The sequence below is a fragment of the Panthera pardus genome, unplaced genomic scaffold (genome assembly GCF_024362965.1).
Source record: "Panthera pardus isolate Hobbes unplaced genomic scaffold, ASM2436296v1 HiC_scaffold_13, whole genome shotgun sequence".
NCBI lineage: Eukaryota > Metazoa > Chordata > Mammalia > Carnivora > Felidae > Panthera > Panthera pardus.
Genome location: NW_026526688.1, coordinates 28,502,904 through 28,530,697, shown reverse-complemented (window position 1 = coordinate 28,530,697; position 27,794 = coordinate 28,502,904). Strand labels below are relative to the sequence as shown.

Here is a 27,794-nt window from a genome sequence, read left to right as displayed (position 1 = left end):
GCATGTGAGCGGGGGAGAAGCAGGGAGAGAATCCCAAGCAGGCTCCGTGCTGTCAGCCCAGAGCCCAGCATGGGCCTCGAAGTCCTGAACAGTAAGATCATGACCTGAGCAGAAATAAAGAATTAGCCGCTTAACCAACTGAGCCACCCAGGTACCCCAAGACTCTGTTGACTCAAGCCAACCCACATGCCATGTTCTCTGGCTGAACAGGGCTACTGGCTTTGCTCTGCAAACTACTGAGGTCTGCCTGCCAGACTGAGCGCTGTGGGCTACGTGGCTTTCTAGCTATTCTGGCCAGGCTCTCTGGTCTGGCAGGGCCGAGAGCTACACTCACCATTGGCTAGGCTTATGACTCCACTCCCTCTAGGGCTGTAAAGTCTCTTCGTTTGAGGACCCAAATCAGGCAGATCTGCACCCCACCGACTTCCCTGGTTATACTGTGTCACTGACTTTTGCAGATGAACAACAAAGCCGCCGCTAGAACTGCTCCTTGGGCGCTACAAGTGGGAATGTGGGCTGCTGAGATCCAAGTGCTGGTTGTTGCAAGCCCTTCCTCCCTGCTCTGTCATCATCAGAGTCTCCTGGTCAAGCTCTGTAGATTCCCCTGAAATCTCTGTGTAGCCAGACCGGCATTGGGGCTCCTAAGAAGTGACCCATGACTGGGGAGCTTGATGGCCACCCTGGGCTGTTTTTCCCCTGGAGGAACCACAGGTCTAGGGGAGGGCAGTGCAGTCTGTGGGTAGCCGCTCCTTTATTCTTCTGATATGGTCTGTCTTGGACTCCGGGGTACAGGCGGGTGCTTCAGCCTTGCCTTTGTTGTGTTCCAGAATTCTCTGTGGTATTTTGTCCTCGTGTAGTTGTTCTCATGAGGGGAAGCAAAGTCAGGAATGACCTATGTCGCCATCTTGGTGATATGGCCTGGAAATGCATTTTGGACATCTCAAGCACTTCAGCTTGTTTGGCAAGGAGACAGACACAAAGGCCCTCATCCCGGATTCTCAAGGTAAGATATTTTATTGCCAGGTATGTATTGCTAGTACTTTCTAGCCAAGCCTGTGCTCACCAGTATTGTAAACCAGGTTGATAACTGATTTCTGTTCTCTTGTCTAAATTCATTTCAGAACTGAGGAAATTGAGGTCTAGAGAAATGCAGTGTTTTGCTAAATTGTCACATGTGCAAATTCTGTAGCTTTACCTCATTCACTTGAATTTTGTGTGTGTGTGTGAAGCCTTGATCTGCTTTGCCTGCTGTGCAGCAGAGAATTTTCTCCATATACCCCTTCTTGTGGTACAGGGATCAGGTCACAGCCTTTGTGGGAAATTGTGACAGGGTCCCAGTTGTGTCTCACTAAGAAGAAATATTTTACATGGGCTTCTGGGCGTCTAAAACCATATCCACCAGAAATTCAAGTTAGAGTTGAAGTCCCATTCTTGCCTCTGCCCATTTCTGTGGCAGCTGCTGGGCGTTTAGAAGCAACTGGGAAGAGGAAAAAAAAAAAAGCAACTGGGAAGGAAAAAAAAAAAAAACTGGGAAGGAAAAAAAAAGCAACTGGGAAGGGGTGTGGCTGGGTGAGTGAAATGGTGAAGACCATACTGATCTTCAACAGAGGACAGTCACCGGAGCTCTTAGGGGATAGCTGAGACAGATGCAGCCGTGCCCGGACAAGACATAAACCTTGAACCTGTGGCTGTCGCCATCACAGCCTGGAAGCATGGCCAGATGCTGGTGGGAGCTGGGACCCCTGGAGCAGGGTATCGACAAGAAGGCGGTGTGGGGCCTCCCACGGTTTCCAGTCAGTGTTCGTAGGGAGGGCGCAGCGAATGTGCAGTCCTTGACCCGTTTTGTGAGCCGTTTGAAATCACAAGCAGAGAAGACATGTTCTGGACATGGGATTATGGCATTTGGATTTATAAACTCCCCCTTTCCTACCAGCTAATGACTTTCCGAGGCAAAGGGGGTGAGGCTCCACCTCCCCTCTTCCCTGTAGCCACTGTTTTTATAGGTTTCATTTGTCAGGAAGATTTTGGGTTTCCTAAGGCTTCTTTGGATTGTTCTTAGCAAGCCGACCAGCACTGTCCCCGTGCGGCAAGGCTGGTGTGTGGACAGCGGCAATGGCTGGTCATCAATGCATTGCTGTCCTTGGGCGGGACGTTCCGTTCTTTCCCAGTGTGTGTTTTGGGAGCTTGTCCTGAGCTTGTCCTGCTAGGTGTTCTGTGGGCAGAGGGGGGACAGGTTCAAGGGCCTCTAAGTCACTTCTTACACTAATGGGATCCCTGCCCTGTTGCGGTGGTGTCGTGGTGGGGGAGTGCACCCTACGTGGGGCTCAAACTCGTGACCCCGAGATCAAGAGTCACCTGCTCCACCGACTCAGCCAGCCAGGTGCCCCGAATGAGTGCACTTTGGAAACACAGAGCCAGAATAGGCCCTGGCATTGCCTGTTGACCTACCTTCTGGCTATAGTGAAGAAGAAGAAAGAAGAGCATTTCACAGAAGGACTTCAATTAGAAATAAATGTGGCTGGTGCCTGGCAAGAGTCTCCGCGGGGAGGGGGCTGGGCCTGCGTGCTCCCTGGGACTCAGACCATGTGGTTTCAAGCAAGACCTTGTGAGAACCCAGTGACTTTCAACCACCTGGAACTGTGCAGCACTCATACTTCAAAAGATATCCAATGCAAAGACTTAAGCAGTTTTTAAAAGTAAAAATACAGGATGCCAAGGATAGCCTGAATTTGGCAAGACCAGCTCCGGAAACACCAACAGCAGGTTTACCTTGCACTTGACTTTTGTCAGGTTTGGCTTTCTTGCTGAGCCCCTCCCTCCCAAGGCCTGTGTTCTAGTTTTAGGGGAAAGCGGTCCTTGTTCAGGTAATTGTTGTAACGTGAGCATTTCTCCAAGTTTGGATTGAGTTTAAGCATCTGCCCTGGTGCCGAGTCTGCTGGGGATTCTGTCTCCTCTCCCTGCCACTCCCCTCCCCTCTCAGAAATAAACATTAAAAAATAAAAATCTGCCCTAATTTTCTAATTTAGTGCTACTTAGCCTGGTCAGAGCTTCAGGTGGATTTTAAGCAAGAGAGACGTGTGAGCAATGGAGGATGGAAAGCTCACTGTCATGTTTATGGGCAAAGTAAATTCTCATTTGTGGGGACGGGGCCACTTTCCTTCCTTACAGAGCGAGAGGTAGTGTGGTTTTGACTCTGGAAGTAGCGGGAAAATAGCACCTGTGCGTGGTGCTGTGGAAAAGGACAAAGGAAGAGGAGGAATTCTTGTGGCATTGCTGGTATCTTTGGGGACTTGGGCAGTTACAGATCCTGGCCAGTTTAGGGAGGCATGACTGCCACTTCAGTACTTCTAGAAGGTTCCGCAGCAGAGCTTAATCGTGGCAGTGTTCAATTTTTCCTAATTTGGGGCCTTAAGCAGTTAGCCACCTGCATATGGTTTTTCAACATCACAGCATTTTAGTGTAGGTGTCTTGACTACAGTTTCAGGTAACACTTCACCAGTGGCCAGTATTCTTGTGCCTTCTAAGAATGTTGGAGTGTGTGATGTCAAGAGAAGGTGTGGGACTTAGAGTTGAAGGTTAAGAGGAAACTGGGTAGGAAAGCTCCTTTTACCCAAAATCTGCATGTCCCTGTTGGTATGGGACACAGGGAATCCGAACGTGTTCCTCCTGCTACATGCACCGAGCCCAGAGCCCTCAGAGATAGCTAGTGGATTCCTGTTGCCCTGATACCGGCTGTGAAGAGAGACAGAATTCAAAGATGTCAGACATGCCTGCCTCATTCTCCAGAAGGTTCCATATGCCACACAACTCAGGACCCAAAGATGCCCGGATTTGTGGGGAACTCACAGATGACGGTGGTGATTGCCAGCTGGTCTAACATCTATGCGAGCACTGGGTCCGGTGAATATGAAGCCCAGAGATGATTACCTGGAAAATATGACTGTCATTTTGTAAGTTTTAAGGTTCTTGTTCAAATTTCTTTGAATTTGCAGTTTTACCACAGAGGCAGAGGCCTAGTATTTAATTTCAGGTGTCAGTTTGATAGCTAGTCTTGTGCTCACAAGTGGCATAAGTGAACACTTGTTTGGGAGCACTTGTTTGGGGAACAAAACAAACAGATGGCTGGCCGAGTTCTAGGAGCCTGCAGCCTGGGACGCTATGCACACGCACCAGAGGGAACAGACGTTTTTCTTCTCCCAAGTTCCCAACTCCAAAAGAATGATGGGATTCCTGCTCACCAGGTGACAGAAAAGGCAGTTTTTCAGACTGTCACTGGTCAGTGGGTATGTATCCGGCGCTCACGTTAGATCGGGAAATATCCTCCATTCTTGTTGCTTGCACGTCACCTGCGGCCATCAGCACAGTGCTGACTGGGGCGCTGGTCCACCCATCCTAAGGCCCCTTGTGAAAAAGCGGCGGACGTGGTGGTGACGTCCAGGGCAGGGTGGCCCGAGGCAGGCTGCAGAGGGACTCTCCTTCGGGGCGAGCCGCCCTCTGTTCCTAGGCTGCCTGGCCGGTGTGGTGGTCGAGGGGGCTGAGGGGGGCTGTGTATTGGTTTCCTATGGTCCTACCGGGGCTCTGGGACATTGGGGGGCGTGCCTGGCCCCTGCTTCTGGTGGACAGTCCCTCTGCAAAAGGGAGGCAATCAGCGCCCACCAAGACTACCGAATAGTTACTGCTCACTGTTGCCGTTACTCAGAATTGAGCACTGCGGATTTTCCCCTCCCTTTGTGGGGGGGGGGGGGGCGGGTGATGCAAATCACTTCATTGTCATCGCTGTCGATTCCTGGCTCATCACTTAGTATATTTAAGTTGGCAGAAAACCAACCAGACCCTTCATCGGCTTCAGATCCTCTTGAGCTAAAGCTCTGCAGGCCGAGGTGGATGCGGAGGCTGCTGGGTGCAGCAACAGGCACGGGAAGGGTGGGATCTACCGGGAGCCTTCCTGCCGGCTCGGGAGGGCGGCCGCAAGGGGCGGGGGTCTCAGGCGTCAGCGTGTCACCGCATGCCCCCAGTCGTCGTCTCCGGCTGTCCCATCCCTAGACTCTTTCTTAGTCTGTTCTCAGCTTTCTTGGCGCCGAGAACGAGAAAGGAATCCGCTGGGCCGCAGCGGGGCGACGCGCTTGAGCTTGCAGAAAGGAATTTGCCAAGCAACGGTGCGACAGCTGGGAGAAGCACTTCATTTTTAAAAATGACGCTGGTGAGGTACCTTTAAACAGTGTATGAAAGTATAGTGGACTGGGTTGAATTTGTCTTCCTTAGAAACAAGCGTATGTCCGTCTCCCCCAAGGGCCAGGCGGTGCTGAAGTCCTAGCAGGGCTTGAACCACCTCAACCCTGGCTCTTCTTGTCCACTGATTTTGTAATGACCTTTAAAAGCTTCTTGGTATCTTTATTTCTAATGGAAAAGAAACGACCCCACACATCCCAGAACCAACCACATAATCATTAAAACATTTAAGGCTTCATGTTGTGAGCAAGCAGGCTTGTGTGATGTTTAGCTGTATTAGCAGCAGAGGATTTATTTTTACACACGGCTCTTTGGCCACAAGGGGGAGAGACAGAGTGGTCACAGGCTCCGCACCAGACTGGTTTTGAGGCTGCGAAGCTAGCTCCACAGTGTTCACTGCAGACGCCCACCGGCCGCGCCCTCTCTCCGTGGGCACAGGGGCGGCTGGCGTCACAGTGAGCACACAGGCTTTGGGAGAACATTCTAAGTGCTTCATCCGGCACGGTGCTGCCCAGACTCAGGAACGCCAGCTCAGTTCAACCAATGTTTTGCAAAATCACTTGGGAGATCAGAGCTGCCGCTGGCAGCCAGGCAGGTTGGGCAAGGCCACCTCCCTTCCCCCATGCCTGCTGGGGGAGGCGCGCGCCAGTGGGGGTCACACCCTGGGGAGCAGGATCAATGTAAGGAAACAGCAGAACCCAAACCTGGGCCCCCCGTTTGCGTGGGCTCCTCCGGAGCTGCTGGGGCTGATGGCCCGCTCGGATCAGGAGTGCGGACCAAAGCCAGGCCTCTTTGTCCAGCTGTCGGCATGCCATCATGTAGAAGCTCCTGGACGCTTCTGACCGTCCTGGGGAAGGGTCCTACTACAATGGGGGAGTTGCGCCTAGGGCTGCAGGATGCAGCTCTGTCCCTCACACCACGGTCCTAATGTCCCCTGGACTTGAGCCAGGCAAGCAGATGGCTATACATTCACAATACGATTCCGGAAATTTTGTAACGTTTAAAAACATGCCTCAAACATGCGGCTTGGAAGAAAAAAATAGATATTTTTAATAACAAGCATTCAAAAGTCAAGCACAAAAAACTGATCCAACCCAGTGTATGATCACCCGTCCTCTCATACTTAAAATGTTTAGTATAAAAATACTCACTCTCTTGGTTTTATTGACATCTTTTATGTTTCGTTTGAAAATATCTCCAAACTGTACAGAAAGGTCAGACCATGCGTTCACAAATAACACACTATTTCTTAAAATTATACAGTGTAAAAGAGTAAAACATTTTTATTATATTTTTTTCTTCGAGAAAAACAGATGTGTGATAGAGGCTGTGGCAAAGTCTTGAAGGGATCAAAACTGGGCAAGGTTTGTTCAAGCCTGAAACAGAAAGAACACGTGTGAGGGGAGACCTCGCCCTCCTCCAAGCTTGTGGGACCGCGCAGGGGAGAGTACTCAGGGTGGAGACCCCCGGGACATTCGTGGGGGCGTCTCTGCAGCAGCCTGTGTGCACAGATTTCCTGACCCTCCAAAGATCCCTCACGAGAGCAGCGACGTTCTCACCTTAGATACACGGGCAACATATTTATCTCTTACCAGAAAACTTTCAAGACCTTCTTCCCCTGCACTTGCAAGGAAATGCTCACATGTGGTTTGCTTTGTGGCAAAAAAAAAAAAGGGGGGGGGGGAGGGGGCAGTCTTGGATCATCACTGAGACTTTGCTGAGTCCCATCGCGGTCCTGTGTTTGCTTCACCTAGGTGAAGACTGCAGAACCTCTAACTCTGTCCAACTCCATTTTCTCGCCATTCTACCAACACGTCAAGACTCCTAAATTTATGGTTGTGGAAAAGGTACGTAAAGGGGCACCTGGGTGGTTCAGTCAGTTAAGCATCCAGCTTCAGCTCAGGTCATGATCTCAGTTTGTGAGTTCGAGCCCTGTGTCAGGCTCCATGCTGACACTGAGGAGCCTGCGTGGAATTTTCTCTCTCTCAAAAATAAATACAAAGGCACACAAAGGTCTATGCAGAAGTAGCTCTGCATACACTAGAATTTTGAACAGGGAAATGCTTCTGTGTGTGGGGGGGAGGAAGCTATAAAGAAAATGGCATTATTAGTAACCACCCATCTAACTATCTGAAGTTAAACTGATGTAAGAGGATGTGTATTTAGCAGTAAATCCTGAAGTGAGAAGCATTCTGTGAACAAACATCACTAACCGGACGAGCTAATACTCCTATGCAGACCAGACCCGCCCAGTGCTGGCTGCACGTGCACTGCGACCCGGCAAACCCTGGCACGGCCTGATTTGTAGATGACGGCAGAAGCAATGGGCCGCAAGTCAGAAGATCCAGCATAATTACCACAGACCTATGGATCACGGATCTGGACACTCGGAGCCTCAACTGTAATATGCGGGTGACACTCACCAGTCTCTCGAGCCCGCTGCCACTATTCAGTTGGTGCCAGTACATCAGTTAACTGTGCTTTTCACAGGCCCAGCCAGACAGCCCTGGGGTTGGAGATGCTCCCAGGTCAAGCTCTGCAAGGCTTGACCTCCATGACCCTCCACCCTTGCCTCATCTTCTCAGCACAGCTCTCTGAAATGGCAGGAGCACAGGAGATAGACTCCTTCTGGAAATCTCACTTTGACCGTTCTGCCTCCCCTGGGGGCCCAGCACAGGCAGGGGGATCACCGGTCACTCGGCAGATGGTCGGTGATGGAGAAAGCAGAGTGGGCCGGGACTGTGCACACCCCATCTTAGGTACACGTCACAAGACCTGTGACACTTGGCAGGGGCCGCTCTTGAGAGCTACATCCCATTGCCACACCCTGACTTGAACCCGGCTGGGGCACCAGGGTCCCACACTCCAGGCGTGTGCGGCATGGAGCAGCCCCGGGCGGGTGGCAGGGGCCATGGCGCCAAGCATGATCTCTGGGGCTGGAGCAGCTGACCTTCCCAATGACCCCGTGACCTCACAGTCCCTCAAATGCCTGACCTGCTGCCCTTGAACTACACTGAAGGAGCCTCCCCACCAGACTGGGAGGAGGCAGTGCCCCCTTGCGTCCCCGGGTCTGGGCGGCCACAGAAACGGAAACCTGCTTCGAGGAAGTGGACACGAGATGCTCTCTCCCCTGCCCTCCCGCGGCTTGTCAGGTCTGGAATGACAAGTTCCACGTCATCCCAAACTTGATCATGGGCCAGCAGTCCGAGCTGTCTGTTGATTCCAGGAAGCCGTTTCTTAGGAACAGCAGTCACCCTATGGCTGTTCCTACTTTGGAACAATTCACAGGGGACGGCGCTTGGCAGCCCCTGGATGCTGGGAACCTGTGGGGCCTGCATGTGGGGCTCGCAGAGCGCCATCTTGGGAAGGCAGCCCAGACCCCACGTGGGGACACGGCAAAAAAAAAAGGGAGGGGGCGGTCTTGAATCATTACTGAGACTTTGCTGAAACCCAAGCTGCCACACTGCCTTCAGGGACAGAGAGGAAGGACTGAACGGACAGGCAGAGGAGCACAGGCCATGTTCCATGTGTGTGCACACCTGCCCGCGGGCTTAGGCTGGAACAGGTGCCCACGGTGTCCACCAGCCCTAGGCAGGGGCCCAGCGGGTCTGCCTTCTCTGCTCAACAACCATCCTTGGGTAAGTGCACGTTGCTACTGCTGGCCTTTCTGGTTCCACAGCCAGTTCCCAGACAATTGTCCCCATTGCTGTCAGCTGTGCCTTGGACATTGCTGCCGTGACCTCAAAGGCACCACCTCTGAACCCAGACTCACCATAACACGGCTCCAGCTCCCGCCCCCGCCACTTGTGTCACTGTCCCTCCACCCGGCCCCTGGTGACACGGACGACTGCTAATTCCCGACACCACCATCACCATCTTGGGTTTGCCTCTCCCGGTATGTGTTTCTAACTTGACTCTTGCCCTCAAAGCTTGGTCAGAACCCACTTTTGACAAGAACCTGTGGGACATATGCTTACATCCCCCTTCTTCTGTCCTCACAAACTCCTCTCAGAACTCGGAGGGAGTGCCACCTCTCCGGCCTTCCCTGGGCACTTCAGCCTGCAGGCCTTTCTCCTCGGCGTCCTCACGAGGAGTCCTCCCTGTCCAGGCCATTGGTTTGGCCTCCTGAAGGATAATTTTCCTAAGACTATGTCCTTGTTTCTCCACCCCAGACATCATTACCTGCGTGTAGCAAAACTTCCGACACTTGCACTCTGGGGCAGCAAAGGAGACAAGAACGATGGGTAATAAATGGCATGTGACCCTAAGACTTGATCACACCCCCCTCTGAGAAGCCTGTGCCTGGGGTGCCTGAGAAGCACCCTCAGCACCTGCATGGGGCAGCTCTGGCCCTGACGGGGGGCTGCCCCAGGAAGCAGTTTGGGGGGCGGAGGGGGTGGGAGGGTGCTTCTGGCTTCCCCAGACAATAAGCAGCCCACCCTGACCTCCCATCACTCTGTCCCCTTCCTCCTGCGCAGGAAGCAAGGTGTGTGGGGCTGGGTAATTTTGGCTGATTAGCAAGGCTTTGAGGTGAAAACCCATGGAAGGGAGGAGGGAAGAGAGAAGAGAGGGGAGGAGAGCTGATAGTTTCCCGAGCTTTTCCATAACTGTGCCGTGTAGATGTAATTCTCACATGGGAAAAGAATGCGTCCACATTGCCATAGATGTTCCCAGACTGAACAGAAGGTCAGAATGTGGCTATTTCAGTCCCTGTAAACAAGGAAGGGGTTTAGCTAAGAACGGAGTTCAAACCTTGGAATGTATTAACAAGGACATTTTAAACAGAACACAGAGACATCCGGGAACACAGCGCACCACGGAGGGGTGGGGGCTGGGGGGGGGGGTCAGGCTCCGTTTGCAGGGCGGCCTCTCCCCACAGAGCCTTTCCTGAAGGGGTGGGGGCTGAACCACGCCGCGCACGTGACAGGACACACAGGGAGGAAAATGCACGTAGACAATCTAGTCTGGGGTCAGGCACAACAGTCTCCATTGAAGAGCACGGAGAATGCTGCTCTCTGAAAGAATATTCTACAATTCGGAAACATTTCGTGTCAGTTGTCCTCAATCAAAAAGGTCGGCCTGTGGCCCTCGGTGCAGGGGTTGCTGCTGGGTTTGGGGCCAAGGCACTTGCCGGCAGCTCAGGAGCGACGCCAGCCCTGGCCGTGGCTGCTCCTCCCGGACTCAACTGAAGCTCTTTCTCCCGACAGTGAGACTGTTTCCCCCATCCTTCTACATGCACTTGACCTATTTACTGGTGATTCTTCCCCAAGAGTCTCTCCAGCATGTATTCATTTCTCCCCAAAGTCAGGTAAGGAATATCCCCCCCAACCCAACTCCCAATGAACATGGGACACAGTTTTCATTTTATACCTGTTGGCCTAAAAAAATCAATTACCAATATTAATTTGTAATAAAAAGCCTAGCTACTAACATTTAAAAAGGCTCATAGTCTCGAGTCTCCAGAACAGTCTTCTGGAGTTGGAAACTCCTCCCCCACATTCTATATACACACCCCCAGCCACCTCTCCCCATGTGCACCCGTCAGCCCCAGAAACCAGCACAAAGCATGGGCCAGTAAGCTGCTTCCCCGTGTGGGTTCCAGCTCCACACTTGGCCAGAGAAGGCTCCAGCCTCCTCACGGTCCAGGCCCTCCGAGGGCTCATGAGGGCAGGCCAGAAGCAGTGCTAATGTCAGGCCTCCTCCAAACTCGATCTTCCACAGACGGCCCCAGAACTGGCAAGCCCCAAGGTGAACATGGCTAGTGCCGACGACACCTTGCACCCTGTCTAGCCCATGCTGGCCAGCGGCCCGCAACCCAACTCGGCTCCTTCCCGAGTCCCGGATCCACCCCCACCTCTTGTCTGCTCTGGGTCACCCCCACCTCTTGTCTGTTCTGGGTCACCAGGCCCTTCCGCTGTCTAAATGAAGTCACCCTGTGCTCCAGCTGCCGCTTCCTGATGGGGCTGATCCGCATTTGCCCTGAATTGCTGATGTTTGGGTCAATTTATTGCATTTAAAAAAAAATCATTCTAACTTGCTTCCAAAAAATTGTATGGGTCCTTAAAGTTTGCCAGAGCAGAGGGAGAAAAGACCCCAACAAAACTTGACTTTTAAGAAAGTTTTACCAGGTGATAATATCGGTAAGAACAGCATGGGCGTTGCTATTAAAAGAACCATGGCAAAAGGAGAATCTAATGTGTTAGAAAGCTCTGGAATTAGTGGGATAAATATTAGCCACCCTACATGACATGGAAAACGTTTACCTGTTGTAAGTTTGGTCAGTGGGAGAAACCCATCAGTGGGGGGAAAAGACCCCAAGTACAGGTTGCTGGGTTCCTGTCCAGGCAGGAGGAGGTAGGATCCGAAACCTGGCACCCGAGGTGTGTCTGCCAATGGACGGGCGCTATTCTGAGCAAGAAATTACCTAAGTCCCAAAAATGTGCTAACGACCTCCTTAGCTTGATCTGCTTGATTCTCTGTCCTTAGCAGGAATCTTGCCCTCTTTCTGACTCATCTTTTCTTGACAGGCCCCTTTTAGGGATGAAATTTGCTGCCTTATTTGGGCCGAGACATACCGCCGTTGGCCTGCCCTTGGCATGGCTGTTGTTCAAGGCCAAGTTTTCCAGAGAGACTAGAAGCCCCTCGTGTCGCACCCGGCAGGCCGGTCACCTCTGGGAACGCTACGTTATTGTTTTAAGACAACACATGCTGCTAGAAGCTGACGAATTAAGGAGGAACAGCTGATATCAACTGAAGAGATGAACAGATCACCAAATCACCAAAATCACCCTCATCACCCAGAAGGAAAGTCCAGAGTCGGGAGGAATTCAGTAAGAATCCTACCTCAGTTGTGCCCAAGGGCAACCACTTCGTTCCAAAGAGGGTCACAAGAATGTCTGAGTCATCGGGAAAGGGTTGCATTATGTTCAGTATAATTGGATTCATAAGTTAGAAGAAATATATACATACTACATCTAAAAAAGAGTCTCACCAAAATGGTTAATTTCCAAAAACGGTTTAAGGGCTCGAAGGGCAAAGTGTCGTTGATCTGTAAACCCCCTCAGGTGGAAAAGCTCCTTCCACAGGCTGTGGGCCAAGGCGGTGTGGACAGCCTTGCCAGGCATCGGCCCCACGAGGGAAGGGTGAGGTGCTGCGAGAGCCTGCTCTCCCGGGGTGCCCTTCCCTACGCAGGCTGGGGCTGGAGGAGCTAATGGAGAGCAAAGCCCTGACCCCGGCGCTCCCCACCAGCATGTCTCCGCCCAGAGCACCCATCAGAACCATCTGGGGGTGGGAACACCCAGACCGCTGGGCCCCGTCACCCAGGGCCTGGGACTACCTCCCACCCTGGTCCGACACCCTGCCCGGGACATGCCACTTCCCCAGAGGACCTGCTCGGCCTCTGACCGTGGAACTCACCGGCACGCTCCAGTTTCGTAGAACAGCTCGAGTACGGTCGCCACCGCCGAAGATGGCATTAACACCCACAAGACAGATCGCAGCCACCATCACACACCTGGAACCTGCGATGGGGGAAGGGATCAGCCATTCACAGGGTGCAGTGACCTCCAGCCCGGGGCCGGCCCACTCTTCGGGTTCCCTGAGGCCTGACGGCCAGCCTGTTCTGAGGGCAAAGAGCAGAGAGCCAATGCCAAAGGGACCAAAGGCCTCTGATGCGGAGCTGGGAACAGGTACCACGTGAAAACGGCCTTACGCCAGCGGAACAGAAGCTCTCGGCTCGAAGTCTCAGGACGTGGTCAGAGAGGAAGGACTCTGGCAGTTGAGTGTGGCTCCCAGGGGGAAGGGCACCTGGAGAGAAGCGTGCCATGGGGGACGTGGTCTTCACACGCTCACTCAAGGGCACGAGCGTGTCCACCATGTGGCGGGGCAGAGCAAAGCTGCACACACAGTCCCGAGACCCGGGTCCCCGGGACCGCTCAGAAGCCCCATCGGGGAGAGGGCTCAGGACCTGAAGGCCCTCCCCCAGCCCGCAAAGAAAGGAAGCGCCCCAAACCCAAACAACTCCAGGAGCTGCCTCAGACCACAACTTTGGTCAGCCCAAGGCCATAAAAGCAATTCTCCAGGAGGATCCTGTGCGGTCACATGCACCAATGAGCTCGATTTTGCTCTAAGCACCTTCTGGAAAACAAACTAAAACGAAACATTTGTGACTATATCCCATTCCCTAGGGTTTGAGAATTTTGAAATACGAAGGTGCTGAGATCCAGCAAATCATAAATTCTTAATATTCTTCTGCAGGCATGACTGCCTCTGAGCCAGCTGGTTTTCACGAGAATTCCAGGGCCGATGCAGGAAGCTGACTCCCGGCACAAGGACGCCAGAGGCCGTGTTCCCCGTAACAGGCCTGAATGTCGGGCCCCGGGCGGTGCTACTCTCCTTCCTGCAGAGGGGCCGATTCAGACACGCAGCGCTTCGTGAACGGGGGCGCACAGGGTGCTGCTGCAAACCTCAGGTTCCCCTTATGGTCTCACTGGTTTGCCGGCACGGGATGCAGCTCCCCCACACCCCACCGGGGTTCGGATGGAGACTGGACCGGGGCTGAACTGTCCTCTGGGATCACAAGTGAGGCTGATGGAAAGCCTGCCTTCCCAGGACAGCTCTCTTCACAGAACTAAGGAAAAAAAAGTTTTCCCCAGAATTTCACTTTAAAAACATTAAAAGAGAAGTAAATGAAATTCCAGTTTCCTAGCAAAGGTTGGGTCACTTGAGGACAGGAAAATAAATATGCGTCTTTGCAAACAAAACCCATCAGCACACCGCACGTCCTCCACCTGATCCGCACGCGCCAAGAACTTTCGAGGGAGGGCGCCTCGGGTGCCTCCCAGGAAGGCCAGACCAGCACTGCACTTTCAGGAGGTCCCACCGCCAGCCACATCCCCCCAGGGTCTGGCAGCACAGGGCAGCACCACAGCAGCACCTGTTGCCGCGCCAGCTCCCCCATCCGCCATGGGCAGGGACAGTGCACGCGCCTGTCTGTTCTACAGGGACCCCGTGAGAGGGCGCCCCAAAGCATAAAACACCAGAGGCAAGTCCAAATTGTATTCATTTTCAACTTTACAGTGAACACGCAGGCCTTCTGAACTTCCCCTTCCAGCCGAGAAGGAGGGAAGGTTGGGTGGGGGGTGGGGCAAGGCCCTTGTAGGTGGCCCTGACCTTTTCTGTGAAGGCACCGGGACCCTATATCCTGGTCTTCAGACACAGCTGCCCTCTTTTGACTTCTCCCAGGGACCGTCAGGCAATTCTCCCGAAGCACGTGCTCAGGGGTGTTGAAGCTCTCCCCGCCAAACTCACAGAAAATAGGTAACGGGCAAAAGCAGGGAGATCACAGCTTTGGCCACACTTCCTGACAGGGGTGCTTCGTAGATGAGCTCAGTGGGTGCTTCTGTGGCTAGCAGATGTCTGTGGTGCCGTAGCTTAGGGCACTTTCGAATGCATGGCAGTGGCTGGAAGGAGTGCCCCGCACACAGTCCCGGACCTGGTACGGGATTTCAGGCCCGGCCCTGCCTTTACAACTCACGCAGGAACCTACCAGACCCCGGGCTCAGGAAATCAGAACCAGGGCACGTGGCTCCTCACTGGGAAAACGGAGACGCCGCTCAGGGAAAGCAAATCGGCACCCAGGGCTAAACTGCAAGCTGCCTGGGCACATTCTCTGCTCCAGCGTAAGCCCGCTGCAGCACAGGCCTGGGTGGCTTGGCAAAGGGGAAGGCAACAAGACTGGAGAAGTTAAATTCTTCTCTAAACTTGAGTTAAGTGAGTCTGTTCTGAAAAGGGCACCCACATAGCTCTGGGGAAGCTCTGGGTCTCCGCTTGAATGCTAAGTGCCAGGCTGACCCTGGCCCCTCTGCTCTCCTGTGACATACGGCGCCTGCCGGCCCATAACATTTACCTTCCTCCCTCGCTTGGCTTGGTTTCCCCTTAGCACTTCTTACCGCCTGACGACTTATGTTTAATTGTAGCGTATCAGCCATCTTGGCCCTGTTACAGAAAGCGAGCTCCACGCAGGCAAGGATTTTGTCTGCTTTCGTTGCTCCTGTAACCTCAGCAGCCAGAATACTACCTTGCTTGCTGCAGATGTTCACTGGATAAGTTACTGCATTAATGAATTTAAGTGAGACAGGAGATGCAGTTAACAGGAGGAAGGGGAGAGGCAACTCAGGCACAAGCACCGCCCTGGTTCCTGGGCACGTGTGCTGTGGCAGAAAGCATGGCACCTGGGACTCTTCTAGGGAGAAGGCAGGGGTCCCTGCAGGAGCCACAGTGCTGAGTTCCAAGCTCTGTCGTGACCTCCAGTGCCTGGGGCTCCCTGGACAATGGCAGCATCCCCAAGACCCTTGTGCTCATGGCCAGAGACAAACTAGCCCGTTCCTCGCAAAACAAAACATAAGGAATACATACACACAGCTTTACATTCCAGTCTTATTTCTTGCCATGTCCTTCGCTCCTTTGTTGGTGCTGTAACTAACTACATGTGCTTATAATTTCTGTGCTATGGTCTTGGTCCATGGCCAGGGAAATTATAGGAGTTCTTAAAGAGCACCCTCCCATATCCACCCCAGCTCCTAATTTATTATTATTATTATTATTATTATTATTTAACTATATTTGGATACCCAACAAGAAAAGCTGTGTAACTTGCATTCTCTGTAAAAAGTTACTAAAAACCTGCTCATGCTGGGGATGCCTGGCTGGCTCAGTCAGAAGAGCATGCGACTCTTGATCTCAGGGTTGTGAGCTCGAGCCCCACGTTTTGTGTAGAGATTTCAAAAAAAAAAAACAACCCAAATTTTAAAATAAACAGGGGCGCCTGGGTGGCTCAGTCGATTGGGCGTCCGACTTCAGCTCAGGTCATGATCTCACTGTTCGTGGGTTCGAGCCCTGCATCGGGCTCTGTGCCCACAGCTCAGAGCCTAGAGCCTGCTTCGGATTCTGTGTCTCCCTCTCTCTCTGTCCCTCCCCCACTCTTTCTCTCTCAAAAATAAAAAAAACTTGCCCATGCTTTCCTGTTCTCAACATATCTGGAAAATGGATCATTTTCAATGATTAGCACATAATCTGGGGTTGTCCACTTCATGGCTGGACCATTAGCAGAACTCTAGTGCTGTGCAGACATAGCTTGTAGCCAGACTAAACACCATCAAGCAAGATGATGAACAAACCAAAACACCAATTACACTTACACCTCTGATGGCCTTATTTATGCCACCAGTGACAGTAAACACACGCACACCCACACGTGCCTCTGGGACCTTCCTAACAGGTTCATCCTGGAGCAGCCTGAGTGCTAACTCTCTTTAAAACGTGTATCCATGACGCCCAGCCGTTAGAACTGGAGTTCCTTAGGGGCACAGGCCTTGTTTACGTTTTTATATTTAGTACATAGCAGACACATAACATATGTTTATTTATAACATAAATAAATAAAGCTTGCTTACTTTTCTCGTCTAGTCACTGATTTCCCTTTAGAAATAGGTCAAAGTGAGTAAATGAAAACTCCCTGGGGGGCCCCTACGAAACAGGCCCTGACTGTTGAGGATCTGGAAGTGCGGCATCCCAGTGCTCCACACATTGGACGTGACGGCCATCTGAGTCTGCTTACTGGTCGTCCTATCTGACACCAGACGTCACTCCTGCTCTAGTTTTCTATTCGGGTGCCATCTCTCCACAGAGGAAGGAAGTCTCCTCTGATGAACGGAGGAAGGCCACGTGGCCTAGTGGTGCCTCTGGTGGCACCTATCCCACATCTGGCCTTTTTGAAAGATTCATTTTATACTAAAACGTTTATTATTTCATCAGAACCATGGTTTTCAATTCTAATTTACATTTCCCTAAAATTACATGGCCTGGATTATTAGCTGTCTTGGAAAGGACTTGATCCAAGAGACTAGAAGGAACCTGAGTAATGGATCCACCCTGAACTGGTCTAACTTCAGGCAGGATGGGAGATTGGAGTCCTGACCCCCAAGCGTGGTGGTAATGAGTACAATTATCCATCCTCTTTGCTAATACCTCTCCTCTGCTCCCTCTAGACCTCGAGGAAGGAGTCAGGCCCGTGGCCCAAGTTTAGCTCAGAACAAACGATGCATCCACAGGAGACGTCCCATCTGTACACAGACCCGACAGTTTCACCAGCCACACATCTGAAGGGGGAAACTGCTAGCTCGCCCTTCTTCGGCAGCCACTGCTGCCTCTAGATCTCTGGTAAGATAGGTCTGTGGGGAAGGATGATCTGGAACTTGGTGGGTGGGTATAAACAAAGTGCAGATCTTATTGGCTGGAACCATGCAACTGTTTAATGATCGTTCTTCCCTTGGCCTATATAAATGCTTAAAAAAATCCTTCCTCAGGCCAAATGCCACCACTATACTTTGCCAACTGAAACCGCCAAATTCAAGGGTATTCTCCTCTCTTACTCAACTCTCCTACACCATTCGATACTGCTCACCGAGCAGCTCCCTGCTGCCAAACTTCTGGGCTCCAGCCCTCCTCTGCAACTCTGGTCACTTCATTCTCGATGAGCTGCTCATCCTCTGCTGACCTTCTACATCTTGGTGAGCCTCGAGGTTCCGTCCTGCCCACCTCTCTTCCAGTTTCCACAACTTCTTCAACCAGCCACTTACACTGAATGCCAGACCTATTTCAACCCATCAACTCTTTTGTGAGCTTCAGAATCTCCAGTTACCTAACCCACGCCACCTCCAGGTGGACACCTACCAGCCTCTGAAAACTGAGAGAGGAGCACAGTCGTGGGACACAGAGGTGCACACAAGCATGTGTGGGCTCCTTCTGGAGCCACATGACAGCGCTGTACCAGCATCATCCTGGGAATGGAGGGAAGGTCCCTCATGATGAAATGACTGAGGCTTTTCTAAGTGAAGAAGCAAGTGCTGGGGACACGCCATTTAAAAAATTAATTATGGGTATACGGATGTGGAACACGGACTCGGGAAGTCCTGGATGTAATGGACCCTAGAATACACCTCAAAGCTTAAAAATGGTTTTTTCAGGAAGACAAAGTCTTCCCTAAACACTAAGTTTTTAGATTTCAAAAAACAGTAACATGTTTAAATTCTTTTTTAAATTTTTAAATGGACTGCTGACTTTTTTCTAAGAAACTACATTTAAAATATAATTGCCATTCACTAACATTACCATTTCATATAAAACAGATAACGGACCATAATTTCAGAATAAGGGACAAATATAAGTAGTTTTAGAAAAGGAATCTAGGGGTGGCTGGGTGGCTCAGTTGGTTAAGCATCTGACTCTTGATTTTGGCTCAGGTCATAATCTGACAGTTTCTTTCTTTCTTTTTTTTTTTTTTTTTTTTTTTTTTTTTTTTTTTTTTAAGTTTATCTTGAGACACAGAATGTGAGTGGGGGAGGAGCAAAGAGAGAGGAAGACAGAATCCCAAGCAGGCTCCATACTGTCAGAGCAGAGCCCGATGCAGAGCTCAAACCCATAAAACTGTGAGATCATGACCTGAGCTGAAACCAAGAGTTGGATACTTAATCGACTGAGGCAGCCAGGCACCCTTCATCATCTATTTCTTAGAGTTCAAGCCCCAGGTCGGGCTCTGTGCTGACCCTGCATTAGGTAGAGGTATGTACATAATTTTACAAGAACTCTTAAGCATTTCTAAATGGCTGAAGGTCTAGTTCATGAAAAGTTTCATGAAAGTTTTTCTTCTGTTTTGTGAAGATATGATATAAACTAAGAGAACTGTAGACCATAGAACTGTAACATTACATAGACTTTCCTCAATTTAAGGCAGACTCCCCAAATGTACACACCATATTAGAGTTCAGAATAATGGTGCTTTGTATTTAACCGAAATTCAGTCAAGATACTGAATTAAAGAAGGCATCTGGAATCTTATACAAATGATATGTTTACAGGAAAAGAATTTATTTGGGGGCGCCTGGCTGCCTCAGTCAGTGGAGCATGCAACTCTTGACCTAGGGGTTGTGAGCTTGAGCCCTATGTTGAGCATACGGTTTACTTAAAATCTTAAAAAAAAAAAAAAAAAAAGAAACCCCTCATTTGGTGGTTCTCGGAAAAGGCCTAAAATAAAATGGCACAAAGGTGCCATTTTAGCATAGTGCTTCCTTCAGGATAAGAAACTTTAAGGAAAGCCTACTGGAAACAGCACACTGTTGGCCTTCAGTCAAAAGATTAGGTATTACAGAAAGATTAGAACTTACTCAACGTTCTACTGTGCATGCATGCAGGGAAAGGTAATTCTGATAAATCGCTAAGACTCCCACGACACAGTACTACATGCACGGGGGGATGAGGCGCGCCTGTAACCAGACGAAGGTGGCTGTTCAATGCCAGCAGCAGGTGTGTCCTAGCCAGACGTGCGGACACCTGACGGGAACACTAGCACCGGCTGCTGATTTATGAAGTGGAAGGCCAGGCCTCGGTGTCTTAAGCTAGAGTACCACCTGTCCCTCTCCCTCGATCCCAGGAGAAATCTCCCAGAGAGACGCGGCACCACAGAGGAGGTCCGCCGCGAGTTTACGGATGGCGGGAGGATGGCGGGCAGACGGCGGGCAGCGCAGGTAGTGAGGCGGCTGTGGGCGCAGGGCAGCGTCTGCTTTGTACGGGGTGCGTTTAGGCGCCTGACGGGCTGTTACTCAAGCCAAGTACTTACATAGTATTCAGCAGAACTGACGGGACTTCCAGCCCTGAGAAGTAGCCTCGGAGGGAGGGAGCCAGCGCATCTGGAAAGACATGTGGGGAGAAGGCAGTGAACCGGGGCTCCCAGTGGACATTCTCGTTCCTCACAGGGCATCCTGTCGGACGGCCACCCCTTCACTGTTCAAAGATGGTGCCCTTTTACATTTACCAGTGGGCAGGACCCCCCCCCCCCCCACCACCGGGGGCTGAAAAGTATCAGAACAGGGCCCTGAGAAACCTTCCACATCCCCTGATGAACACAGGGGCCGAGCTCTCAGCGAGGATCCAGCTCTGGAGCACGCCGGGTCCAGCAGCTCCCATGCTCCCACTGCTGGGCTAAAGTCTGGCCAGTGAGTCCGTTTCTGCACTCACTCAGCAAGGCCTGGGCTAGGAGGCAGGCTGCCTAATGGTTTTCTAGGCAGGGTGTGGAAACATCTACCTGCCTTGACAAGGAAGGGGTGGTTCACGACCCATCCATGCCAGTTGTCTGGCCAAGACATTTTTGAGATTCTGCTCCTGGTTCTTTTAGAAAAGGGTTTCTGGCCTCTCGGTACTGTGGGGTACCTGGTACCCCATGCCCTCTGCTCACTCTGCTGAGAAGGACCTGTAGCCCTTTCTCTTCCATTAGGTTTCTAAAGTGGAAGGCCAGCAACAAAACAAATAGATCAAGTGACGCTCTGTCCACTTAGCAGAATGTTCCCGGTCTTATGCTGAGGAAAACGTGAAGAAACAAACAGAAGGGCAAGTGCACTTTTGCTTTAACAGATATCCATCTGTTGGCAACGTCCGTTTTGCACCTAAGTCTTTGGACAGAGGCAAAAAAAGCCCATTCACCATGGCTCCTCTGTCCTGGAGGAGAGAACAAATCACACCAAAGAGATACTCAGGAGGGCTGGGTGGCTCCCTCCCAGTGTGACAGGAGGCGAAAGATGGATCTATGACCTGGGTCTGGCCCATGTTTCTAGAGTAGAATGCAATGCTGGAAGGAACTTCGCCCTGACAAACCTACTTCAATGGTTTAATAAAACAGACTTTGCTGGAGAACCCTCTTTTCACATGGCATCTTACATCTCCAAAGCATAAACAATAAAGCAGCATTCTGGGGGAGGTGGATAAATCAACTGATATCTGGGTATTCTGAAGGACATCCCCATGTGCACAGAACCCAGTGGGGTCAGGATCTGGGTTCAGGCTCCACTAGCTCTCATAACTTGATTCTAAAGGCTGGGCTGTGCAGGAGTGGGCCCCAGACAAAGCTGACACAGGATCCCTGGCCTTCTGTCCTGGCACACATGCGCAAGTCCTTAGCGTTTCCTTCTACCCCAGGACCTCTTCACAGGGTGGCTCTCTCCTCTCTGGTTCTGAGTCAGGGCGAAGGGCCATACCGGGAGACTCCATCCCAACCTGGGGCAGCAGCATCTGGCCTCACTTATTCAGGAAATGGGAACCTAAAAGGACCACAGATGCATTTTGAGCTTCTGCCCATACCAGGAATCATTCAAGGGATCTCCTGAGGGACTGTATCAGACATTCCCAGAAACCAGGTTACCAGCTCCAGAGGGCCCCCCCGCCCTCACTGTGAGGGGGCAAAGCTGTGTTCCCTGGGAGGCACCAGCAGGCACTAAAGCTCATTAAGGCAGGGCCAGGGTTGTCCAACACTCAGTAACAATTAAGAGAAGGGACCAGAAACTCTTTGCACGCAGGTACGCTAAAAAAGAGGTCACTTTAGGAATTTAGGAGCACATGGAGGATAAAGGAGAGAGAAATAAAGAAGGGAAGTGCGGAAGGACGGGAAAGAAGGGGGAGGGAGGAGTATAGGGGTGCAGGGGAAAAGGCAGAAGGGAGGAAAGGAAGACAGAAAGATAAAGACAAATTTCATACCTACCCATGGCTTATGGCTTTGTGCATCTGAATCCACTTGCTCACTAAGCAAAGGGCAGAGTTGGAGCTGCCTTCCTGAGACAGGTGGTAAAGGACAGGACTGGGACACAGCCCCGGGGCAGGTGGGGGGCTGGGAACCTAAACACACAGCGGGAGGGGATGGGTCTGTGCACGCTGGAGCCGGAGGGAGCACAGTGGTGGCGACTGGTGCTGCCTGGGTGTGGGGCTGGGGCTCTGAGCCCCATGAGGCCAAGACATGTTGGTGTTTCAGAGACACAGGAAGAGGGAGGTCTGACCAGGGGGTGGGGGCGCAGTGGATGGCATGACTGTTGGTGACAGTGACTGCAAGAAGGAAGCCCTTCATCTCCCACACACCCACCCAGCTTCAGCTAACCTGTCACGCATGCTGGGCCTTCTCCACCCACACAAGCCTCGCACGTGAGCACCGCAGTCAGCCTGGCCTAGAACCCCCAAGTACTCCAGGGTGATAAGCAGGCGGACTCTGGGCTGTGGGGTCCAGGATAGACGGTACTCAGCTCAGCTCAGTCCATTGGCTGATTCTCAGGGAGGATGTGGTGGTGATGGAGTCAGCAGAGGCCCTGAAATTCATGACTCTCGTGCACCATGGCTTGGACACCACTGCCCTTGCCAACAAGGTGAGCCCTTCTCACTGCACTACTTACTCCACAGACATCCAAGCCTGCCCCTCTTTCAGGTCTGAGGTGCAGTGGCACCCATTTGCCCGCAGAGGGCAGTGTCCCGTCCCGTCCCCCCCAACCAGGCAAGGATGAGTTTCTCCCCAACATTCCTGGGCAGCAGGGCAGGTAGGGAAGTTCAGGAGCAAACTGAGCAAATGGAGTTCCCAGCAGGCAGCTGGTCCAGGTGAATAAGCTGTTTTGTGCTAACCACTGCTGTCCTCCAGGGGGTGGGGAGGACACCCACTCAAGCTCCTTGTTCTGCTGTGGCTTTTGGCCCCAGATCACTAGTAGCCACTCCTGCCCATCGGCTAGCGGCTGCTTTCGTACATCATAAATGCTGGGGAAACTCGTGGTTCCCTGGACTCCCTCTCCATGGGCAATTCAGCAGGAATGAGTCTATGCAGTTGACCTTCCACGTAAGACAACGATCCTGTCGTGTGCGCACATGCTTGTGCACACACAGCCCACTCACAATCCTGCCTACAATCCCAGCAGCTTCTCAAGTCCCTGTAAGAACCTGTAATGACATATATGATCCAAACTAACACTGACTCTGTGCCAGAAACTGCTAAACACGCCACCAGATTATGACCTGTAAGTCAAGAAGCAACAAGACCCTGGGATGCTTCTCCACGAGAATTTAGCGATTACCACGAGTTCATTACCCAGTAAAGTTAAGGGATTACCACTAGAATTTACTATTGCGGGGGGGGGGGGCACTGTTTGGGGTTCTACCATCACTCTTCTTTAGGCAGGCTTTTCTGAAACACGGTGCCCCCAAAGGATAACACTGAAGTCTCTGACACCTCAGCACAGCACCAGCTCCTGTGACTACTGAGAGGTTGGACAGGAGAGGAGAGCACCAGAAACAGAAATAACTCAGAGCAAAAATAAAATGGAATGCTAGAAAAAGTAGTGAGTATCCATAAGAGTAATTTCTATCCTCTTCCACTTACAGATGAGAAAACTAAGGCCCAGACAATTAAAACACATACAGAATTCCCATTTCCAATTATGTTGCCAAGGACAGGAGGACCTGGACTGGTCTCTACAGACCAGTCTTTCTGCAGTGATTTGCAAACAGCACAGTGTAATTATTTGCACTGTACTACCTCCTTCTGGTGACTGACTGCCATCCTCACACTTGCCTTTAGAAACAGTTGTGAGCAGTGCTTACCAAGGTGCCTGGCTCAATTAAAGGTAGTGACCATTAGTAAATGGTCCAAATAAAAAACTCCAAATAAATTGGTTTAGCTGTTTCCTTCTCCATGAAAGAAAGGGGTAAGTCTATGACCAGTGTTTCTGAGTGTGGTCCCTGGCCCACCAGCATCACCTGGGAACTTGTCAGAAATGCAGAAACCCTAGGAGAGAAACCAAAGCACCTGCATGTACCAAGCCCTTCAGGAGATGATGACGCGCACACCCAAGTTGAGACTCACACTGTTCCTGAGTGAGGTTTCCAAAGTGTGGCTGGAAGCAGGCCGCCTAGAGATGCTCTGTGGTCAAGTAAGTTTGGGAGAAATGCAGTCTCTGCCCCTTCGGCAGATTCGAGATACACATTAAGCACATTACAGACTCTGAGAAGTTCCACAATGAAGAAACTTATTAAACTTGATTTAACCCTGGGTTTCCCAAATTTATCTGACCACAGAATCTTTTTATTACGTAGCACCCGCGAGTGCTGAGAAGGCCCCTTCCAGTGGTGACTTTTGGTGGATCAAGGAGCTGAGGCATGCCAATATGGCATCCAAGTTTCTAGCTCTTAACACAGCTAATTACAGCGGGAAGACCACCAGCCCAGCTGGTGTTCTGGATGTCTAACCTAGTCTGTAAGACACAGCGAAGACTTTCTCACCTTTCCTGATGGAGATGCTGTATGTGAATACAGGTTTCCCTAGCACCGTATATTCAGAGCCAGGCTCTCCTTCTGAAGGCATGGAAATTCACGTTTCTACACTGTCTGCAAGATGGACCCTGTCTACCCTGCTGGGGCTTTCCCCACACTGAACCAACTGCAGCCAGACACTCACATTCTTTAGTTCTAACCAACCTTGGCCCACTCGCTCTAGGCCTAAGGATCCACTCTGAGCAGCATCACCAAATAAAGCAGGTCAGATCCTACAGCACACTGTGCTGAAGGCTTCCAGGCTAAGGAGAGGCAGCCAAGCCAGAAGCACGTGTGGTCCAAGAAACTACAAATCCATCAAAGAGACTGGATTGATCTGCTATACAAAAAAACCGATCATTTTTATGGAATTATAGGGTTCTTTAAAACTGCACTCCTGCCCCCTGCCATACCTAATAAAGTGTTCACCAAAATTGGAAAAACACTTTTCAGGAATTTCTGCTTCATGAAATGAGGCCCACTGAGGATCACTCTGAAGGAACATCCTTCCCCCATTCCACCCCACCCCACCGCCCTCCCCCCACACCAAACTGCCAGCCCATCCTCTTTCTCAGCAGACATAGAGGGCAAAAAACGCACTCACCATTCTTTACTACTTGTCTGGCATCTAATATTCCTTGCCTAGGGCCACTGAACAAGTTGCCATTATCTAGGCAAAGTGTCAACATCTACGGTGAATCGGTCCAGAGGTGAAGTCGGCCGTCTGACCTACCCTGACCTCCAGAAAGGAAGTGAGCAAATAAGCTCTGGCTGGAGAAGGTCACGATGCTCCAGCCCAGCCCAGAGCCCTGTAAGATCTCCCCATCTGAATGGGGGGACATTGCTGGGGCTTGGACCCAGGCAGCGACGAGGTCTAGACCTCCTGCTAAGACCAGCCAAGGCTGGGCTTAATTAAACGTAAGGCTTCAGAGATAATTTTCCCTCCTGAGCTTTTAGACTCTTTCCCCGTCTGTCCTAAGCACAAGCCAGGTTCTTGCTTCCAAAGAGGCATGTGAAATGTGCTCAGACATCCCAGAAGTTCACTCAAGACGCCACTCGGGTCGAGGGCACCCAAGCATGTAACATCCTGTGTCAGATTAAGTCCACAGCGGCTGCTTGTCATCCATATTTAATTCTGTCAGTCTGTTAATTTTTAACTATGTTTGCTATCGAGGGCCATTAGAGGTCCCAGGAGCCGAGCCCGGTGAAGCGAGAAGTACTTCATGGCAGAGTGGATGAGGCTTGAAGTTGGGGTGTCCCACTTTCCCATCCTGTCACGGAGTTCTGGCCTTCCCCCACTGGCAGCACAAATCCTGAATAAAACATGATCCCATTTGGAGTAGATTTTCTTTTATCCCCCCTGTCAGAATTGGTTTTCTTCAAGGAAAAGTTCACTTTCTTTTTACGAAGGCTACATTTTATATTTCCAAAGTTTCTTCGTAGCCCTGGTTTTGTTTCCAAAGCAGTTAGAATTCCCATACTTCTGGATGGTACATGGGTGCCCTTTCCTAGGAAAGGAGGCCAAAAATCAGCACCTGCCTCCCTCAGTGCCACAGCCACAGGCTGCCATTCTTGCTCTGGTAGCGAACAAAGCCCGGGCCCTTAGGGTTCTCTTGCTAGGGTGCTCGTCTTGAGTCCCGATATCCTAACTGCTTCTAATGCTACAAAGGGAGGGCTCAGGAGCCTCTGGGCCATGGCAGATCAAGTTCTGACAAAAAGAAGGAAATAGAAGAGCTATCTTAATAATTACAACTCCATGCCAAGCATTTCACTCTTTCCCTTAAAATGACCCCATGAAGTAGGTACTTACTGATTCTTCCCACTTAAAGATGAGGAAGCTGAGGTTCAGTGAGGTTAAAATGAGCTTGCTTAAAATCCCAAAGTTAGCAGAGTGGGTGGAAATTATCATTAAAATCAGCCTGTCTGTCGGAGCCTCTGCACCATGGTACTGCGGTGGTCAGACCACATTATTTGTGAAGGGGCTCTCACTGCTGATGAGGTTGGGGAAGAAGACGCAGGCTCTAGAAAGCTGAGCCTTAACAAAGGACAAAATGAAACATGCTTTGTAAGAAACCCGTAAAACAGTGCACCAAATGAAGGTAACCCTGCTGCCCCCTAGCCAAGAAGAGGCCCACTTTGAGCCACGCTCTCAACCATAGCCATGGTGAATTCGAGGACTCTTGTTGGGATCCACAACCATGGCCAGGGCCATAGAGCACTAGGGGACTGATTCAGGTTTCTGAACAGCTGCTTGCAGTGTGGTGAGGTTTGGGTCTCAGTAGCAACAGCTCTGGCTAAAGGAACATCTACCCCATTAACTCTGGCAAACTGACTTTGGCCTGCTTCTGAAGAGGCTGGTGAGGACAGGCCAGATGTTTATGTCTCTCACTGCTTTGGTGAGGTGAGGGCTCCCGAGTTCTCCAAATACCAGACAGCAGAGGGGATGAGATGGACAGAAAAGGTAAGGAAGGAGAGGGAACCTGCTTGGTCAGGGTGGGATCCCCTGGGGGTTCAGCAACAGGCCATGGTTCAGCCAAGGCACGAGAGGTAACTAAGTCTGCCACCTGGAAATGAGGCTGGGTAGAATCCTACCGGATGGACTGTGGGAAGAATGAGCCAGAGAATCCGGGAGGAATGGGCAGGATGAGCTGTGGGTCTTTCTCTTCTCTAGTTTCTCTGATAGGAAAGCAAGATAAGACAACAGCTGGAAAGTTCAGGGACAACGGGTCTGAGTAAAGCCACATACAGGAACCATTCGGTCTCTCTGGGAGTTCAGCTGTTTCCCACTCTTGATCTATTTCCTGTCAGGGAGAGGTTTTCTCCCAGCAGGCGTGTCCGGACCCAGCTTCGGGGGGAGACTTCCTATGGGGACAAGTCCTCCCGGTGCTGACACAAGCTCCAGGACTCCGCTGCTGGATGGAGGGCAGGTGTGGTCACTCTGGTGGCTGTCCCTCGAGGTCTCGTTTATTCTTTCCGACCTCTGGCCTTCCGTTTGGCTGAAGCCATGAGGACTCTGCAGCATCAAGTGTTGTCAAGACGCGCTAGATGCCCTTCGTGCTTGAACTATCACAGCTTCACCAGTAGCCAGTCCTGGGATTCATTCTCCTTGTTGAAATTTCCTTGAAAGACTAACCTTTATGAAGCCCTTCCCATGTGCCAGGCACTCTTGTTCTACATGAGGGATTACTAGCCCTACTTTACTGAAGCCCAGAGAGGTTAAGGAACTTGTTCAGTCAAAGTCACGCAGCTCGTAAACGGCAGAGCCAGTGTCTGACCATGAAGCTCCATAGCCTTCACTTCCAACCCTTCCAAGGCCAGCGCCAGAAACAGTCCAGAAGCAGTGCTGGCCAAAGAAAGGGGGCTCTGTGCTCCTAAGTGGGAGACGCATTCCCGGAGCTCAC

General features: G+C 51.3%; 1 protein-coding gene across 6 annotated transcripts in view; it reads right to left on the bottom strand.

Moving 5' to 3' along the window:
- Window positions 1–6,255: 6,255 nt before the first annotated feature.
- The window catches only part of RBPMS (RNA binding protein, mRNA processing factor), a 176,294-nt gene continuing 154,755 nt past the window's right edge, over window positions 6,256–27,794 (bottom strand). Inside the window, exons 7-10 of one of the 6 annotated variants that reach the window (XR_008421576.1) lie at window positions 19,904–19,973; window positions 12,646–12,749; window positions 9,863–9,939; window positions 6,485–6,605 (exon numbers count right to left, since the gene is read on the bottom strand). Coding sequence is in view for 2 of the 6 variants with exons in the window: in XM_019466824.2 (XP_019322369.2) it covers window positions 6,485–6,605; window positions 19,904–19,973 (191 nt within the window). In the remaining 4 variants the exon portion in view is untranslated. Of the gene's footprint in view, window positions 6,606–9,552; window positions 9,940–12,645; window positions 12,750–19,903; window positions 19,974–27,794 lie in introns of those variants that run through there. The other 5 variants (XR_008421577.1, XR_008421578.1, XM_019466824.2 and 2 more) reach the window with 5 other exon arrangements.